General features: G+C 40.1%; 3 protein-coding genes across 8 annotated transcripts; 2 read left to right on the forward strand and 1 right to left on the reverse strand.

Annotated features, from left to right (window-relative positions):
* Positions 1-7: 7 nt before the first annotated feature.
* Positions 8-8,953, reverse strand: vdac3 (voltage-dependent anion channel 3). 4 transcript variants are annotated; one of them, XM_071483536.1, is made up of 10 exons: positions 8,824-8,841; positions 5,886-6,002; positions 4,341-4,412; positions 4,128-4,177; positions 2,973-3,125; positions 2,776-2,828; positions 2,378-2,605; positions 2,065-2,215; positions 1,180-1,237; positions 8-1,077 (listed from the first exon to the last, which is right to left on the reverse strand). In XM_071483536.1, the coding sequence occupies exons 2-10, from the start codon at positions 5,998-6,000 to the stop codon at positions 986-988; spliced, it is 972 nt and encodes a 323-aa protein (XP_071339637.1). In that variant the 5' UTR covers positions 6,001-6,002; positions 8,824-8,841; the 3' UTR covers positions 8-985. The 4 variants fall into 4 exon arrangements, with proteins under 4 accessions (XP_071339637.1, XP_071339636.1, XP_071339639.1 ...); XM_071483535.1 differs by lacking the exon at positions 8,824-8,841 and adding an exon at positions 6,877-6,960 and having other exon boundaries at positions 5,886-6,004; XM_071483538.1 differs by lacking the exon at positions 5,886-6,002 and having other exon boundaries at positions 8,824-8,937.
* Positions 8,954-9,733: 780 nt separating this feature from the next.
* On the forward strand, positions 9,734-12,975 carry enkd1 (enkurin domain containing 1). 3 transcript variants are annotated; one of them, XM_071483532.1, is made up of 8 exons: positions 9,734-9,783; positions 10,724-10,814; positions 11,010-11,234; positions 11,412-11,584; positions 11,669-11,812; positions 11,922-12,064; positions 12,182-12,318; positions 12,436-12,975. In XM_071483532.1, the coding sequence occupies exons 2-8, from the start codon at positions 10,730-10,732 to the stop codon at positions 12,594-12,596; spliced, it is 1,068 nt and encodes a 355-aa protein (XP_071339633.1). In that variant the 5' UTR covers positions 9,734-9,783; positions 10,724-10,729; the 3' UTR covers positions 12,597-12,975. The 3 variants fall into 3 exon arrangements, with proteins under 3 accessions (XP_071339633.1, XP_071339632.1, XP_071339634.1); XM_071483531.1 differs by lacking the exon at positions 9,734-9,783 and adding an exon at positions 10,081-10,217; XM_071483533.1 differs by lacking the exon at positions 9,734-9,783 and adding an exon at positions 10,492-10,602.
* Positions 12,976-13,028: 53 nt separating this feature from the next.
* On the forward strand, positions 13,029-18,555 carry polb (polymerase (DNA directed), beta). The gene is made up of 14 exons (XM_071483534.1): positions 13,029-13,231; positions 13,506-13,563; positions 14,230-14,296; positions 15,341-15,415; positions 15,533-15,591; positions 15,794-15,843; positions 16,020-16,071; positions 16,180-16,234; positions 16,327-16,399; positions 16,502-16,572; positions 16,699-16,785; positions 16,928-16,995; positions 17,302-17,441; positions 17,582-18,555. The coding sequence occupies exons 1-14, from the start codon at positions 13,171-13,173 to the stop codon at positions 17,674-17,676; spliced, it is 1,011 nt and encodes a 336-aa protein (XP_071339635.1). The 5' UTR covers positions 13,029-13,170; the 3' UTR covers positions 17,677-18,555.
* Positions 18,556-18,580: the final 25 nt, after the last annotated feature.

Genomic DNA, 18,580 nt, shown 5'->3' on the forward strand with positions numbered 1-18,580 from the left:
ACTAGTGTTATAAAGTTTTACATTCTTTATTCCATTAATTCAATAAAATAAGTTTGAGGTCCTAACTGTTGACTAACTTTCCTATACAAAGCACGGCACAGATAGAGTGAATGTAGTGGTAAAAGGTTGAACAGGTACAGGACACAAAAAGAGACACAACAAAGAGGTGACACAGAGATCCGAATCGCCATCGGCCCTTTTTACCAAACTGGACCTGAAAAATAGACATTTTGGCAACTGAAGGTTCACAGTTTATAACTGTGTTACTGAGGTCAAATGGTGAAATCAAAGTCAGTCCACTCAGTCTGAGAAGGATCAGCCACTCCTTGTCTTTTCTACTTTATTCTCTCCAGTTTTTATTGCATCTGTTTACAGTCACTGTACTGTCAATATGACAATGAAGTCAAAACATCTCTCTAGCCTTTAAAGCATGCAACAAAACCACGATATACCAAAACAAGCATCCTCTAATGAGCTTTTTAATGTCTAAAACCCAGAATATATTTGAACAGAAATTACCTGACCACACAGTCAAAACAAGAAGGTGCTTTATATCTTATTTCAGATAGAATACAGATATATCCAAGACAAATGCTCTATTAAAAGTGCACTTTGTCAAGTCAAACTGATCATTAAATAGCACATTATTTAGAGAAGAGGGGTTTTGCATGATTTACATTGTATAATATGTTCTCAAAGGTTGGCTGTGGGACCTGTAAATAATGTAAAATTTAAAAATAACCAACACAGTGTTTGATTTCTTTAAAAATTACAGTACTGGAGTTTTTGGAGGCTGCTTGGGGTTTCAAGGTTAAGGCCAAACAATGTGTGCATTCGTGTGCATATGTGTGTAGGATTCAGGGTGCAGGGAAGATGTGTAATGTGCCACTGAGTGGACGTTTGTGGTGTTGTCACATTCGGGCTCTTCATTCTTCTCCTGTGTTGCTTTCCTCTCTCTCTTCTTGTCTGTCCTCTTGCTGAATCTTTACGCCTCCAGCTCGAAGCCCATGCCGACTTTGTGTCCCCCGCCGTTGACGTTCTTCCCGTCAATCAGAGCTGAGAGGGTGAGCTTCACCCCTGCAGGGAAGAGTGTCAGATTGTTTATCAAATCCCCATGCCTGTGCTCTGTGGGAAATTGTTGTTTGTTTTTTTTTTTTAAAGAAAAGGCAGTTGACTAACCTGGCCTGAGGGTTTGTGTGTATCCAACGCCAACGAGGCAGGCGTTGTTAACTTTGGTCTGTGAGGAGAAACAAAACATTATGGACAGGTGAGATAGCCATTAGACAGCATTAGGAGACTAGGAACCAGGACGCAATTACATAATTCATATCATTTATATGTGTACATTAGCCTCACATTATCAACTACAGAGTAGTTAGATAATGACTTGAAAAGTTATGTCAGGTGGTTATGAAGAGTGAGTGTGGCTTTAGGTTTAGTTTAGTTTTTTTTGTTAGCCATGCTACCAGTTCAGTCCAGAGTGAAATATCTCAATGACTACTGGATGAATGGCTGTAAAATTTTGTATGGACATTCATGGAATTAATCCTTTGACTTTTCCTGTAGCGCCACCACCAGGTTGACATTTTTGGGTTTAAGCTGACAACTTTTGGTTGGATTGTCATGATATCTGAAACACATATTCATTTCCCCCTTAAGGATGAACTGTGATGACTTTGGTGATCCCTGGCTTTCCATTTACTGGGATTATCAGGTCAAAATTTCACTACCAAATACCTGCAGAACTAATAACGCTATTAATGCCATTAACATGGTTAGTGCTAATTAGCAAATGTTAACATGCTAACATGGTGAACATAGTGAATATATCTGCAAAATAGAACATGTTATCATTGCCATTGGGCTTATTTAGCTCAAAGCACAGCTAAGTAGAGCTTAGCAGAGATCCTAGCGTAGCTGTACTTTAGATCTATTTCCAGGATATTTTCCCTGTTTCCTCTCAAATTGAAACGTATACTTCCTTATGCACCACAGTCATTGTCACTGCTAACTCTTTCTTTATCGTTTTAGATGTGTCCATGATGTTTTGAAGTCAGTTCTTACAGACAGGGAGGCATCCTTATCAAGCTGGTATTTGGCTCCAATTCCAAAGCGTGTGTTGTTGCTGCCAGCTGTCCAGGCCAGGTGGACCGCTGTCTCCAAGTTGCTGTTCACCTTTTGGAAGATGGAGCCCCCAAACTCTGTGCCATCATTGCTTAAATACAAGAGCAAAACACATACACAAAAGGTGGAGATGAGCTGCAGTGGATATTAGTCTTAAATTTATGTTGCATCCTGGGGAAATGCTTCCTCTCCCACCGCTGCCTTCGTATAACTTCCATTTCCTGCCTCTCTTCACTGCGATGTAGTGACTCACACATTGGTATGAAGCTGGAAGTCGCCGGCCTTGTATCCAAGGGCAAAGTTGTTCTGGGTAAGTTTGGATTTGGCAGTGTCAAAAGCCAACTGGTAGCCAGCCAGCCATCCCTCGTAGCCCAGCACAGCAGCTGCATGGACGGTGGGACCAGCCATGTCGAAGTCCAGGTCACAGCCCACATTCATATACTCACGCTTGTAACCAGTCTTCAGTTTGGCACTCTTCTTACTACAGAAGGAATAACAAGGAAAGAAAAGAAGTAAGGTCATTGAGATAGTACTACTCTATTATTAATATGTTTATAGTATGCATCTGTATTGACTGATTAATGTATTCGCTTTGTTGTTAATTTATTGAAGACATTGGAAACTACTTAGCATGAACAGGATCGCTCTTACCCAGTGTTGGGCACAAATGATGTGTCCAGACTGAGCTTCAGGCCCTTAGTCAACTGCAGACAGAGAGACAGGAGACACAAAGTGTGAGCTAATATTTTATCTCAAAGTGAATATGTTGATGTTTTGAACATTTTAATAAGCTAGTAAAGTAAACTCTTGTATTTAAAATGACTAATATCCTGTTTGTTTGACCCTACCTGGTCCTCCATGGTGATTTCTGTGGTGAGAGTGTTGTCTGTGTTCCATTTCTGGTTGAAGCTGAGGCCCAGTTCTTTCACTTTGTACTTGGTCTCCAGGTGGCCGCCTGACTTCCCTGTATCTGTGTTGTTGGAGCCAGAGGTGGCAAACTCCTGCAGGACAGAGGGGGGTGGAGTGATGACGGGGGAGATGATGGTGGGAAATGAGGTGGGAAGAGAAGCAGAACAGCACATTGCCACATTAGAGCCCGGCTATTAAACTAAAGGCAGACAGGGTGAGAAAGCATCAGTGAGAGAGAAAAAAGGAAAGGGAAAAAATGAGGGTAAATAAGCATTGTTTCTCTGCTTTTCCTCTGCCACACAATCCCTCTCAGATTTTTATGGCTGGTTATTTAAAAGAAGAACTACAACTTTTAAGATGGAGAAATGAGTTGAAAAGGAAAACTGAAAATATAGGCAGGAGTATGAGGGAGAGGCTGGTTGTGAGCGTATTTAAGATCAGTGCTGTTACTGGTGCGGCAGTTTGGCATAGTGGTGGCACTTAGACGAACTACAGCTCCAAAGTAAACGCTTGGCAGAAAGCCTGCACACATTGTCTGCACACAAACACACAACTGGTACCACTGGCTTACCCTGCAGTGCACCTATGTTTAATCATGACATATGCCAACGCACTCTCTCTTACCATCTGACAGGAATGTCCAAAGAAGAGGCAGAAAAAAGAGAAAAGAGAGAAAGTTAGGGAGAACCACACAGAGTTTACATGCAGGAATTTATCCGCTCACTGGGAAAATAAAAACCAGCGCTACAGAAAGCAGAAACCTGTGAGTCTGGACACAGAGTGAATATTTTACAATGTTTTTTTTTCAATGAGGTTTGAGTTTTGTGGCATGTGGGAAACTACATATGCAAGTGCTCATTATGGCTTTACCATGGCAACAGGTTTATAGCAACACTGACACACAGCATGTCTGGAGCCACCTAAACACTCATGTTACTCTGCTGACTCTAGATGTTAGACTCAGTACAAGTCAGGCAGCAAACACACTCTGACATGAACTGCTGCAAGTCTGTGAGTCAGCCATTTGATCTAAACCTCTGAGAAAAAGGCCTGAGCATGAAATTCAGGCTTACAGAGACGACAATAGTACTTACAACACCACTCTGGGACTTGGTCTTAACGTCCAGCTTCAGAACTCCATAGCCTGGGGAGAAAGGACATCAGGGAATTGAAAAAAAAAAAAGTACATCCTTGTACTGCACAGCATGGCTCTAAGACAGCTGCAGCAAAAAATAAACATCCTGCTTCAGCATGGCTTCATCCAAAACAGTTAAAATCAAAGAATTTTATGAATTTGTTGACCTTACCATAGCCTTTGTTGAAGATGTCTTTGGCAGATTTTCCCAAGTCAGCGTATGAAGGAGGGACGGCCATTGTGCCTGAGGAAACATACATGTACATGCTGTCGCCTTTTTTCACTATGATGGAACACACATACAAATGGACCTGGCTGAAGCATAGTCAAAGGGACACTCCAGCAATTTAGTGATGCACCTCCATCAAGTTGCAGGGCTTGCATGAGACAGAATGCATTATGTTCAAAATGTGCTGGATCCTACATTTCCCATGATGCAACTTTTATAGCATCTTTCATTAGACCCTACCTATTAAACACACACACCTTTTCCAGGTTGTTATACTGATTTTCTGTTAAAAATATGAAGTCTCAAAGCACAAACTGAGACAACTCTGCCAAAGAGAATATTATTATAGATGCTAGTGTTTTCAAAGACAGAGAAGTGAGGACTAAACTGATTGATGGAGTGCCGCTTTAAATCAAACAGCTATAACAAATGCTGCAAACAAGTACAGGATGAATACTTCTTGTGATCACATGGAGCCCTGCACCTTTGTGGAGGCTAAGCAATGCAACTCAGACAGCACTTCTGAGGGCTTGAAAAAATAAAGAGCTGTATTCACGCACAAAGAAAGCAATGCAGATAGCATTTTCTAACAAATGTTTACTTGCAAACAATCAGTATACATCAGGATACATCAGTATACATATTCGCCTCAATTGAGGAATCCTTTCTATCAGGAGAGGGCCTGTCTGGGTGCTCGTGATATCCAGCTTCTCTCCTCCCCCTCCATCTTCCATGTGAACCCTATTGATTGCCTGGCAGCAGTCCATTAGCAAGCAGCACAGGTTGTTTAACTAATGGCACTGATTCTCTTGAAGGGACGGACTAGAAATGTGACGGAGCAAATATCTTAAAGAGGCAGAGAAACAGAGCAATACTGCTGCAAAAGTCACTACTGTATTTCAACATTACTACCATCTTCATTATGCTATGCTTGTGAAGAGAAAGAGATGTAATCTGCACGTGTAAAGAAATACTATGCAAGCCAATGCGGTAGAGCTAACATAAGCAGTAGCACATTTCGTTAGTCAGCAACTACAAGTCCTGCACACCACTGCACTGCACCGGAGTGCTTCAGACAACCATCAGGGTCCCCTGGGTGTGTGTGTGTGTGTGTGCGTGTGAGAAGACATATTTGACAAGGTGACTTTGCAGGAGCATTACCCTGGATTCACTTGCAACCTAAACCTGGATTAATATTTTACTACAGGCTTGCCTTCCTTCTGGTGCTTCTGTCTGCCCACTGTTTATCTCATCTATCACATCTTTTCTGCAGAGGATGGAGAAAAGACATTGCTTAGGGTAATGCAGCTGCTGACGCATCAATGATTGACCCAGTGCAGACCATCAAAATGTTGTCACTAGAATCCAACAAAAGGAGGTTGACAAAAGGTAAAGAGCTCAGGTCTGTACTGACAACGCGGCCAGAGTGCAATCCAGGGACCCTGATGATGCGTCATCTGTCTCTCTACACACACGCCCCCCACTCACCATGTCCCTTGGGTGCGTGGTGCTGACATGTCACACAGTGGCCTTTGTTCTCTGCCTGCTTGTCTTTTCCTGTCTTGTCCTGCTGCACCATATTCCTCACTTCTTTCTCTGCCATGTCTCTTCAGACGAGGGAAGCACAAGGAGGGACAATAGAAAACTTTGGCAAATTGTGCTGCACTGTTTTGACAGCAACAGTGCACAATGTGTGGGCTTGTCTGAGAGTGGCTGTGAACATTAGCATGCTTCCTTAGCATGCAGTCAGAGCTCAGAGCGTCTATGCAGAGAACTGGCCAACTATTGCATCACATTGTACAGTATGTGCATAGGCCAGCAGATGATGAGCACGTGTACTTTGTACACAGCATTTGAACATGATAAGGCCTGTGTACAGCCCTTTTACGGCACTGAAAGATGGCATTTTTATCACACAAACAATACTGATAAGCTGCATGAAGGGTACAATATGACGAGCTGGTGAAATATAGAAGCCACTGTGCCCCTTATATGAGAGCTCAGGAAGTCCAGCACATCATACAGGTAAGCATCTCCTTTTGAAGGGTTACAGCATATTATCATAAAAATACAAATTACAGCTGTTTTAAGTTTAATATTCAAAAGTCCAGGCCTGTGTGGTTGTGGTTTGATCATAAGTAACAGTACTGGAAACATGAGCAAACAACCTCACAACTGTCTTAAGGATCTGATTCAGCTCTTGCTAAACTCTGACTGATGCATGGAAATATGTGAAATCACCTTTTTTCACAGATCTGCCGAATTTAAGCCAGCGGGGAAAAACAAGGACAAGATCACAATTACAGAAATCTCTCAAGTGACATAACTTAAACCTGATCTAACTTGGGGAGAAAATGTTCTGGTCTCCATCTGTGTCACGCACACAAACACTTGAGCATAAGTCACAGTATGCGTCAAAAAGCCCTGTCTGTCTCCGCTCTTCCTTTCTCAAACACGACGCGACTGTGTGCCAGCCTACCTGCAATTAGCTGAGCACAGGCAGCTCCTGGACTGCCTTTGTCATTTCACCCGACTGACGTGCTCCTTCTCGACTCTGAGCCTCCTCACCGCCCTACAAGGTCCATTTTTGACCCCTTCCCACCTCGGCTTCATCCCTCAGTTTCAACACTCTATTTTTAGCCCAGGTGAACCTGACACTACGACACATGTGACTAGGGTGTCAGCATGTGTTCTCCTCCAGGTTCAGCCTATTGAAAACCCCTATAAAAATGGATGTTATTTGTATGTATTTTACCTCCACTCTACGTTTATATACAAACACCCTCCCTCCCACTCATCTTCACACTTTCATGAGCTGCAACCAGATGACAGCCTTGACTGAGCTTCGGAGGTCAAAAGGACATTTAGAATCAATGTGAAAGGAAAACTCCAACCACACAAACAACAGGCTGGTGGTTGCGGTTGTCAACAATCGAACACAAATAGTATCTGTAGGTAACATTTTGTGTCATATTTTCTATTATATTAGACACCTGCTCTTAAAAATCAGCTGCAACTTTTAATATGCTATATGTACACAGCAAAATAAGTGTGAGAATTATTTTCAGTTGTCTGATTAGATAGCTGCTAGTGTGTTACATCCACTGTGATTCATATGCACACAGGGATACTCCTGATTCTGGTAGACTCTATCCCCCTGTCGATGAAATTGATCAGTTATATCAATGACTGTATCAGACTTAAAAGGTGTTTGCTTTGTGCTGATATAAACAATTGCAAAAATGAGCGCTGGTCACACATCTGTCTCACTATTTAAATGACTTATTATTCCAGCAATGTGTCAATAGTGGACATACAGCAATAATTTAGCAATTTAATATGAAGACACTGATAATAAGCCCCTTCACTAATTAACAGATACTGAACAAAAAAACTATAAAACTGTGTAAACAGACAGTTAGCCAACACTGGCCAAACCCTCTGATAACATGACACCAAGGCAAGTGTGTGAGGCATATAACAGAAGGAATGTGTGTGTGTGTGTGTGTGTGTGAGAGAGAGATAAGTTCAAGTGCAGTGAAATTACATTAAGACAATATATAACCTGACTGTAAAGTGCCTGATATAGTGATGTATTTGCTTCATAGTATGGACCTGAAAGTGTATAATGACAACAGTTAGACTACTGTTGTGTGTAAGCACCTGTTTACCTGAATCATTCAGTGCTTATTGCATCACCCTGTATTGCTACTAATGTTTTCTTTCAGCCCTGAGTCAGTCCTGCATTTGAGCAACAGAGCTGATTTCAGAACTTTGGATAGCGACGGTCTTAGAAAAGCGAATAAATGACCACAATTTTCGACCAATATCAATTTAAAACAGTTGAAATAACCAAGGTTTCGCTTTCATGTATTCCTCTAAGCTGACCTTGGTGTTTCATGCGCCGTTCATAGACACTGCGTTTCTTGAAAAACAGAAAAACAAGATGTATGGCACCTGCTCGCCCCGTCCCATAAGTGGACAAGTATTTTTATTTGCCAGATGTGTCCACCTCTGGTCGCCTTCGTCTTCTGTGTGCTAGGCTGCCAACACTGCAACACCCACCTTTCTAAAACACAATTCCTATGTTTAAGTTATACAGACTGGATGTCGCGCCACGATGTTAAAATTGTGCCACTTCAAAAGCTTTACAGAGAATGGGAGCTTTAATCGCAAATCAGTCCGAGATTCTTTTTCAGACACTTTCCAGTTGTGGATTTCAGGAAACTCCTGGGATTATAAAGGCCTGAACTGGCATTAAAACCCTGGCATACCCGCCTGCTGCACTCCCACCCCTGTGCGTGTGAGTCATATCTCACCAACACTCAAACGACTATTGACAGCAGCTGCACCGCCGTGCAGATAAACCGACATGAGACAATAACTTTTGGAAAATAACAACTTGCTGAAGTCAGTTGTGTCTTACCTTTATTTGCGGGGTGGATTGTGCAGAGTCTCTGGACGCTGTTCGGCGCAACGGGGCACAGTGAAGGAGAAAGCAGAGACGAACAGACTGGGCAGGCGCAAGTCAGACCTCCGGGCGAGGGCGGGGCCGTTGTGTAAATGACATTGAGTAGAAAACTTAAGCAGAGGGACTATATGCCTACTGTACATATCTTATATATGTAAGATGCATTGTGTTCATTAATGCCAACAGTTTTTTTTTTAATGCTAAATAGGTAGGCTATTTGGTACTGGTATCTGTCACTGTGATATTCATGGGAAACGTCTTAATAGTTTTATCATAGCATATATAATATTATTCAATAATCACGGGATTAGGCGTGCTAGGTTGATGCATTCTACATCGCATCTAATTATTGCACAAATAGTCACTAAAAACAAACTTTGTTTAGATTTGTCTAAACTGTGGTTTTAAAAAGAAAATCATGGTCATGGATACAGCAGCTCAGATATGAGAGGAATAACATAACAGTGCAATTTCTGCAATGCTAGAATTTTATTATACATTTGTGTTATTCTAGGTCGCATAACAGTGGCAATGCCGCATTTGTTTTGGTGTAATAAGACTCTTACACCGCTCGGGGGCATTGACCTCTTGCTAATATCCCTTATAAACCAGCAGTATTTTATGCCCTGAGGATGGTCTTTCAGGGAGAGGTTCATTTCAGATAGTGCAGTGTCCCGCCCATTCAGTCTAAGGAGGCTCAAGCAGTCAAATCTTTAAAGGAATAGTATAATATAAGATAATATAAGGTAATAGTTATAATCAGGACCACAGTTGGTGCTTGGGTCTTACAGACGGAGTGAAGTTAAATGGGCGATTGAAACAGCCTGACAGGCAAAACTCGGGATAAAAAATAAATACGACACAGAAATACACCTGCTAGAACTCAACACCGGTCCTAAGTGCAGAGGAACGCAGGTAAACACAAGCTTAGGACCAACTATCTATTGAATCATGGGATATATGTCATGTTAAGTATTCATATTATCATTAACATTACTGTAATTTTCAAAAGCCGCTTTATGGCTGGTCTCCAGACTGATGCGCCACAACTGTAACCGGTCGGTATTGCGAAACAGTCGTTTACAACACGCTAGTTGTTGGTGGTTGTGAGTAGCCTACCGCCGTGTCCGTCTCTTATTTCTGATTAACTCCTAACTGCTTATCAAATAATGATTATCTGGAATAAATTTTGAGAGGCGCAGAAGCTGCTTTCTCCTTTCTATCCGGTCTGTTTCTATGTGCGGCTGCGCCGTTGCTATGGTGAAGACAGCTAAAACAAGCGTTGCTACCTCAGCGTCATCAGCGCGCGTGAACGAAATCCCCAACAGATAAACAAGGCGATATTAAAGGTAAACGAATTAAATTAATGACTTTATGCAACTTAACCGGTTACAGTTGTTTGGTCGGTAAAAGCTATTGTAAATATTTTTCGTTTAACGCGTAGTTTTGTGTCGTTTCTGAGCAGGAATTCGTCGACAGAGCCCGTGTTGATGAGCCAACTTTACGAGCTAATTAACAATAGCTTTAGTTGGACTCCGTTAGGTAGCTAACAATAGGGATTCTGCTAGCTTGTATTCAAAGGAGGATCATTCATTTTATCCAATTGTTAACGGTATCACTACAATATAGCCACCGCGCATACTCATACAAGCATGATCTCAGAAGGAAAGCACTTCTGCATAGCTGTATACAGTCGATCTGTGTTATTTGGTTCATAACCAATGGAAATCGGGGGTGAATTACGATCTTACTTTTCGTTAAGTAACACTAACCAGTGATTATCTGAGAAATCTGTGTGTTTGACTTTATTATATTTCTTAGCTGATACTATAGCCATTGTTTTTACAATTCACAGCTTCAGATGTGTGAGGGGCCGTCATTAATATCTGGGCCAATCCCTCCGGATCCTTCTCTGTTCCCTCAGTACTACAAACGACCTGCTTCAGGTTAGTGAAACAGAATTAACTGTGTATGTATGTGTTAATGAAGTAAAATGAATATCTATAACGTGTAAAATAGCTGTCTTCTTTTTGTTAGCTATTACAGCAACAAGACCATTCGCCTCCACAACTGGAGAACATTGTTTAATTATATAAATGTTGGCCACAGGTTACAATATTTAGTTTTCTTTCCTCCTCCAGCTCGTGGACGTTTAGAGGGAAACCATGATGGGACTTTGGCCCTGCTCTCGGGGCCACTTGCTCCAGATCCTGTGTTGTACCCTGGCTGCTACAGTGCTCGTACCCCAGCACATTCTCCCCGCGTTGGCCCTAATGCCATCCATTTTCTGGAACGAGGACAAAGAGGTGTAGTGGGGGAGCTACTCAAACTAGATGGTGTTTCGATCACTCCTGTTCCCAAACAGAGTAAGTGCAATTGATTTTTCAGATTTGTAAACTTCTGGTTTTCAAGAACAGGAGGAGCTTTGTCTTGAAGGATGGTGTCAGAGTTTCTTCTTTTTTTAGTTTTTTTTTTACATTTCTACTATGCTGTTATTAATAAACCCATGGAAAATTAGACAACTTTTATGTGTGGCCCTTTAGAGCAGCGAGTTGTTGACTTTAGTAAAGAGAATGTGCGTCGTCTTCGGGAGATCCAAAGACGCTGCAAAGAGCAGGAGGCTGAGAGAGCACAGTCTCGCCCGGTTCCAGTCAAAGCTCTTTGGACATCCTCCAAATATGAGAATGTCCCATCCAGGGTGATGGCCCAGCTACAGGTAAGGAACGTGTATGCAAGAAATGGAACTCCTTGAGTTATGAGTATATCCTCTAGAGCGTTTAATCCAGTCTCTTTGCCGCAGGTTTCTAGTCCAACTGTTAAACCCCAGTGTCAAAAATTTCTGAAGGCCCACTCTAATGGTGGATTTACTGCCCCACTGAAACCACACTCCAAAGCTTTGCAACGCCCTGCATCCTGCAACTCTGCAAATGAACAGGATTTGAAAGTGAGAATTGCCAATAAATGTTTATTTCTTGATACACACTAAAATACTCACTTTGAAGTCAATCTGCAATATTATAATTTATTTCATACATTGTTATATGTGGATACAGTTACAGGTAAAAGGTCAGAATATAGACTTCATAAAACACAATGCCCGGGCTGCAGGAAAAACTGTGCTGCGTCGGTCCCAGTCACTGACAAACCTAACAGATAAGCCTTTGCCCAGTGCAGTCAAGGGACAGGTGCCTCAGTAGTGAGTACTCTTACCTCTTTATCTTACCTTACACTGCTTCACCTGCTTTCACCTTTCCTTTCACTGGTGTTGCTCATGTGTGTTCTCTCTTTGTGATTTAAACACACACACTTACAGTCTTGAGGAAAGGAAAGAGCAGTGGCGTAAAGAGGAAGAGGAGAGGAAGAGGAACACACCTGATCCTACAATCCCAGCTGGTCACACCCTGATGCCTGAGAGTGAAAGACAGGAGACACTGAAGTCCCTCAAAGAGAGTATGCCTCTGTTTCTCTATATCTCTCTCCTTACAGTCATAATGACAACATTCATTAAAGTTAATTTTATGGTGAATGTCTGCCAGTCTAACTCTGTTGTTGCTGATTTTTCCTCAGCTCATCGCTCCTTGGTAACTGAGCTACTGTCACTCCCTCTCAAAGCTGACAATCTGAGCTTTCGCTCACGACAAGCTCAACTTGACTGTAGGCTTTCTGAAATCGAGGAGGCTATTAAAATATTCTCCAGGGAAAAAGTTTATATAAAAATAAATTCATAGCCCATGAAGAGGAAGAGGAGGAGGAGAGAGAAAGAAGAGGAGATGGTCCTGTAAATGCCACTGCTTTATTGTGATTCATTTTCATTTTGTAGTTGCATTATGAAACATAACACTGAACCTTGTAAAACAGGTGATTAATTTAACATTTTCATAGTATTTTAATTTTGTAAATTGAAAGAACTTTATTATTGCAGTGATTATTACAGAAACTCAACCACTAAGGTTACTGAATATCAGTTGCTAAATAACATGCAGTTTTCTCTTGAAAGAATAAATAAGCAGGTGCATTTTGTTTTTGTACGATACTTTCTGTTGATGATTTTTCTGTGAAGTCACTGTATATTACATTTTTCTAAAATAAAACTTATATGAAAATTCAGCCGCTTGATTTAAAAAAAAAAGTTATGACGTATGACGCATGCTCCACCCCCACTACGTCTGTTGGTCATTGTTCTGCGTGAGCTAGCTAATGTGCTAAAGGCTAACCAGGAATACAAAGAGGTCTAAACTTTTTTGCATGCATATAAGACCGATTAAATTTCTTAAGGACATTTGAGGGCTTGTCAAATCCACAATGAGCAAGAGGAAAGCGCCACAGGAATCACTAAACGAGGGAATAACAGACTTTCTTGTGGGTAAGTCAGACGGTTAAATCCTGCTAACATTAGCTAGCGTGATAGCTGTGTTCTGTCTTTAATTTTAAAAATAACAGAAGTTTTCACATGTATCATGTATTTCTGTACTATGCGAACTGGTGCTGTTTATTTCTCGCATTTCCTAATTTTCGTTGCTTAGGCCGATGGCCAATATCTTGTCGTTTAAATGCCTCATATTTAAATGGCTTCCTAAAACAGTGGCATGGGTATGAGGGAAATATGAAGTCATGCAATGTCTTACTTCTGTTTCTAGAGCTGGCCAATTACGAGAAAAATGTCAACAGGGCAATACACAAGTACAATGCCTACAGGTAAGGTCTGTTTCGTCTCTTAACGTCTCTTTGAGTTAGGATGACGGTTTAATTACTTGAATACAGCAGAATACAATAATAAAGATAATCCTGTTGAAACTTAATACATCCATTGGTCGTTTAAGGTACAAAAGGCACAACTTAAAAGTTTATAAGGCACACACAGCTAGAACTTATGCAGTCTAATACAACAACCCTGTAATAAATCCTGCCTTCATTAAGGTTATTGTGTTCAGTTTTTGTTAAAACAGTTGGGAAATGGTGTTGATTCAACTTAATGGTAATTTTTAAGGCTGTAGATTTTCTGAATTGTATTATTATACACCCAACAATACAAATAATTACAAATTAATAAAGATAGCCATAATATTGAATTTAAAACCTCTTTTAAATGGTTTCAACATAAAGTGATCAATATAAGCTTCATGAGAGTAAATTTTATGATAGGGCTGTTTCATCAAACTGCTTTAGTTTAGGTGTGCCTAATGGCAAGTGAGTGTATAATGCATTGAATACTGAACATAATGAGGCGGGCAGGACATTGACCTGATGATTAATTTGGATAAAACTTTGTTTAACCTTGTTATAGCAGAAATTCAATAAAAGCTTTTTATATCTGTGTTGTTTTGCTATTACATAACCAGATTTATTTTGCTCTGTGGCTAGGAAAGCAGCATCTACCATTGCCAAGTACCCTCACAAGATCAGAAGTGGTGAAGAGGCCAAAAAACTGGTATGTGCACTGAATACAACTTTAACATCTTTATTGGTTACCTTTATAATCAATACATTGGTGAATTTGTAAAACTCAGTGAGTATATAAAAACCTGATGAAAATGGTCCAGATGCATATTAAGATTTTTTGTAGTAAAACAAATACAAATTGAGATAGATGTGCGGATGGACGGACAGATAGATAGTGTTGTGGAAATCTGAAATAAGAATCAAGACTCAGGCCTGCCTTTGTGGCTTTTATTCAAAACAGTAGGCCTCAAATGGGCTCAACATCTATACAGAGATCAAAGGTCCCCACAAAGTTTGAGCCTTGAAATCAGAATAATCCTGTCTTTTATACTATAGCAAGCAAAAATGTGGGAGTATCCACCCTGAGCTGGCAGTTGGTGATTTCAGGCTGCACAGGCAGGCATTTGCTGGGATGGAATGCAGTCTTCTTTGCCACAGTCTAGGCCAGTTCAACTGAGATTGAGACAGTTTGTCAACTACAAAGAGGTTACATGAGAGCATCCTCATGATGTTTTAAACCTTCCAATTACAATAAGAAGACAAGTTACAAATACCATCACACTAAAATTTTGCACTACAATCGATAGATAGATAGATAGATAGACGGATAGATTTCCCACAGTAATCAATTTTTTTTCTTTTCAAATTACTTTGTGTTGGCATGTAAACACTTTTTGATTTTTTTTTTTCTTTGTAACTTTTTATGGTGAATTGATCTGATTCATGATGTCTTAGATTCATGTTTTAAGATGTCTCTGTGTTGAACTTAACCAGGATAGATGACTTCATCTTTACTGCTTTTAGACAGTTCATTTCAGGGTACTGATGTCTGGAAACTGGAAATGACCCCGTCCTTATTTGTCTTCCCTAACACTAATATGCTCATGTTGTTGCAGTGGTTGTGTGTTACGTGATGCCCTCTGTTGTAGCCTGAAAATGTTTGTCAACAGCTTCTCTGGACATCTTACATAACCGCTGCAGATCGCACTGCACAACATTCTGCACCCTCATGTTTGCGTTCAAATTTCAACAGGATGGTGTTGGAACTAAAATAGCAGAAAAGATTGATGAGTTTCTACAGACTGGCAAACTACGGAAACTGGAAAAGGCAAGTCTTTGGGCATGGGTATACATGATTGTTGACACACTGCACATTTTTTTAATAATAGCTTCATTTTTGCGTATTATAGACAGACTGATGTGCTTCTTTTATATTTTCCTCTAGATCCGAAATGATGACACCAGCTCTTCCATCAATTTCCTAACTAGGGTTACTGGAATTGGGTATGTGTTACCAACCCAAATTAAAAACCTATTAAGTGTTTTGCACGGACATTCACAGTGAAATGCATCATGACTAATTAAAATGCAATGGCTTACCAATTCAGTTGCCAGAGGGTTGCAGGAATCTTTTGTAGATTTATATGATCAGGTTTATCGTATGTGCTTCATGTAACAAACTACATCTTTTGGCTCCTGACTTTAGCCCTGCTGCTGCCAGGAAGTTTTTTGATGAAGGGGTGAAGACCTTAGAAGGTTTGTTTAGCAGTTAACTTACATTACAATTGTTAAAATTTTGTTTGTATGACCATGTTTTGTTTGACCCACACTATATTGCATGCTCAATAAATGTTATGCCCAATGTAGATTTAGCTATGGTATTAAATCAAACAAGCAGTGTTCTTCAATGTAATTTCTTGCTGCATTTTTAGATCTGAAAAAGATCGAGCACAAGCTAAACCATCATCAACAGATTGGACTCAGGTAAGTTTGCATCAAAATGTCAGTAAGTCAGTATCAAAATGAATTCTTCTTTGAATATAAGTCTTACTCTATTGAGCTGTGTTTCATGGATTATTTCACTGCCTCCAGGTACTTTGAGGAGTTTGAGAAAAGAATTCCACGTGCTGAAATGGAAAAGATGGAGGTGATCAAGCATTCATATTTTTTTGTAATATTATTGTAAGTTTCATTAATTTTTTTTTTTGTTTAACTCTGTGTACTGATGTTTTCATTTAGACACTGATTCTTGGAGAGTTGGAGAAAATTGATACAGAATATATTGGAACAATCTGTGGAAGTTACAGGAGAGGTAAAACTTTTGATTCAAATTTATTACAGCAGATGTTCAGGATATGATAGGAGTTCAAACTCTGGTATTCATATTATTGATTCACATGTTCTTAATTTACAGGTGCTGCATCGAGTGGTGATATTGATATTTTGCTGACCCACCCAGACTACACCTCTCAGACTGAGAAGCAGGTAAGACTCTTCTTTACCACAGCTCACTTATCCTCTCACTTAACACACTACAGTGTGTTGCCATGAACTGCAGGTTGACTCGTTTGATCTTTTTCTAATTCATTTTGTTCAATTTTTCTTTTCCAGCCCAAGCTTCTCCATGCTGTGGTCGACCATTTGGAGTCCATTGGCTTTGTGACCGACACTCTGTCCAAAGGAGACACTAAGTTCATGGTGAGGCTTGTACTTATTTTGTCCCGTGTACTCAGCTGTATGTTTATGATGTTGTGACTGGTAACACAATTAGAGCAGTAACTATAGCCAACCCATGAAGCACATGACTGTGGTCACAATGTTCTGGATCTTGTTTTTCTAGGGAGTCTGCCAGCTGCACCAGAGTGATGAAGATGAGGAAGAATACCTTCACAGGCGTATTGATATTAGGTGCCCTGCTTTATGTTAAATGTTTCGATTAGATTAGGTTTTTTAAGAATATATTTATACAAATCAGCATGGACCGAGTCAGTGGGTAGGGATTCATTATCCTTTGTCAGGATTTGATTTCATTTGTTGAGGGGCTCAAATTGTGATCTTCACATTAAAACATTTCCTCTACCTACTACAGTAACAGGCCCAGGCCCAGGCCCAGTTTAGTATTGTAACTCTGGATACACAGCAAAAAGTAAAGAGGCAACCTTCTGTTTTTATTTTTTTGTTTTTCTAATCAGCTGTTTGTTCCTGCTTTCCAAGGTTAATACCCAAGGACCAGTACTACTGTGGAGTCCTTTATTTCACTGGAAGTGATATCTTCAATAAAAATATGAGAACTCATGCTCTGGAGAAGGGCTTCACTCTTAATGAGTACACCATACGGCCACTTGGGGTCACTGGTGAGTCTCAATCAAATAACATGTCATAAACCATCTGAACACTGTTCCAGCCCTGTGTTGCCTTTGTCATCAGTCAGTAACCAATGATTCATTCCCTCAGCTTTTATTAACAGCTGTTTTTCTTGGTGGATCTGTTGTAGGTGTGGCAGGGGAGCCTCTGTTGGTGGATAGCGAGAGAGACATCTTTGAATATATCCAGTACAGATATAGAGAGCCAAAGGACCGCAGCGAGTGATGTTACAGTTACACATGTATTTAAGGCTACAGCTTCCCTGCAAACAAGATTGGAAGCTTGTGTACGAATGTGTTGGTTTGTGTGTTAGTCTTTCATAGACCATTCAACTATGTTATTGGAAAGAAAAAAACTGTGAAAGTCATTGTACTTATTTGTTTTGAACATTTTTTTCTATTGTAAGTGGAAATCACCCCTATCAATGAAATTTTAAACTAAACACACATGCTCTGCACAACCAAATTGTTATTTTGTTTTTACCTACATTTAATCCTCTATGGTTGTGTATGAAGATTTATGGCCTCAATTGTTAAAGAAGGTTTTTAAATCATGCTCAACAGTAATTTATTTTATTTTATTTTTTTACCACTCTTGTGTACATTTTAGTTTTTGATATACCAGAAAATGATTTCAACATAACCTGGGAACAGCAGTCTTAAAGTGGACTAGCTTTTGTTACAATTGTTACTCGTCCATCATGAACAATGAGGACTCTGTCATCACCACTATTCATGACAGTTGAGTATTTAAACACTTTGGCCGAGGAGGTAATGTGTAGTTGTTACACATTTAGACAAGGCAGCAGTATCGCTACTACATCTTAGTATTTTTTTAAAAGCTCATTCTCCATGGAAATTTAAGGGTGTGCTTTTCGACCTGTGTTATTTATCTTCCAATTTGGGCGATCCAAATGATATTTGTGGTTAATTGGCTCCGTTTATGTTGATAGACACAAATTTTGGGCAAATGAGAATATATATCTCCCTCAGTTTTAGTATTTTTACTTCAGAATTTTTTTTTTAACTGTAAAACAATGGGGTTGTCAATGTCCAACTGTCAACTTTGATGATGTATGAGAAAAATAAATGATGTTGTCATTTTTTTTTCACTTTCACATTATTCTTAG

This window comes from Trachinotus anak, unplaced genomic scaffold (genome assembly GCF_046630095.1).
Source record: "Trachinotus anak isolate AG129_WGS33_773 ecotype Australia unplaced genomic scaffold, CSIRO_AGI_Tana_v1 ptg000008l, whole genome shotgun sequence".
Classification (NCBI taxonomy): domain Eukaryota; kingdom Metazoa; phylum Chordata; class Actinopteri; order Carangiformes; family Carangidae; genus Trachinotus; species Trachinotus anak.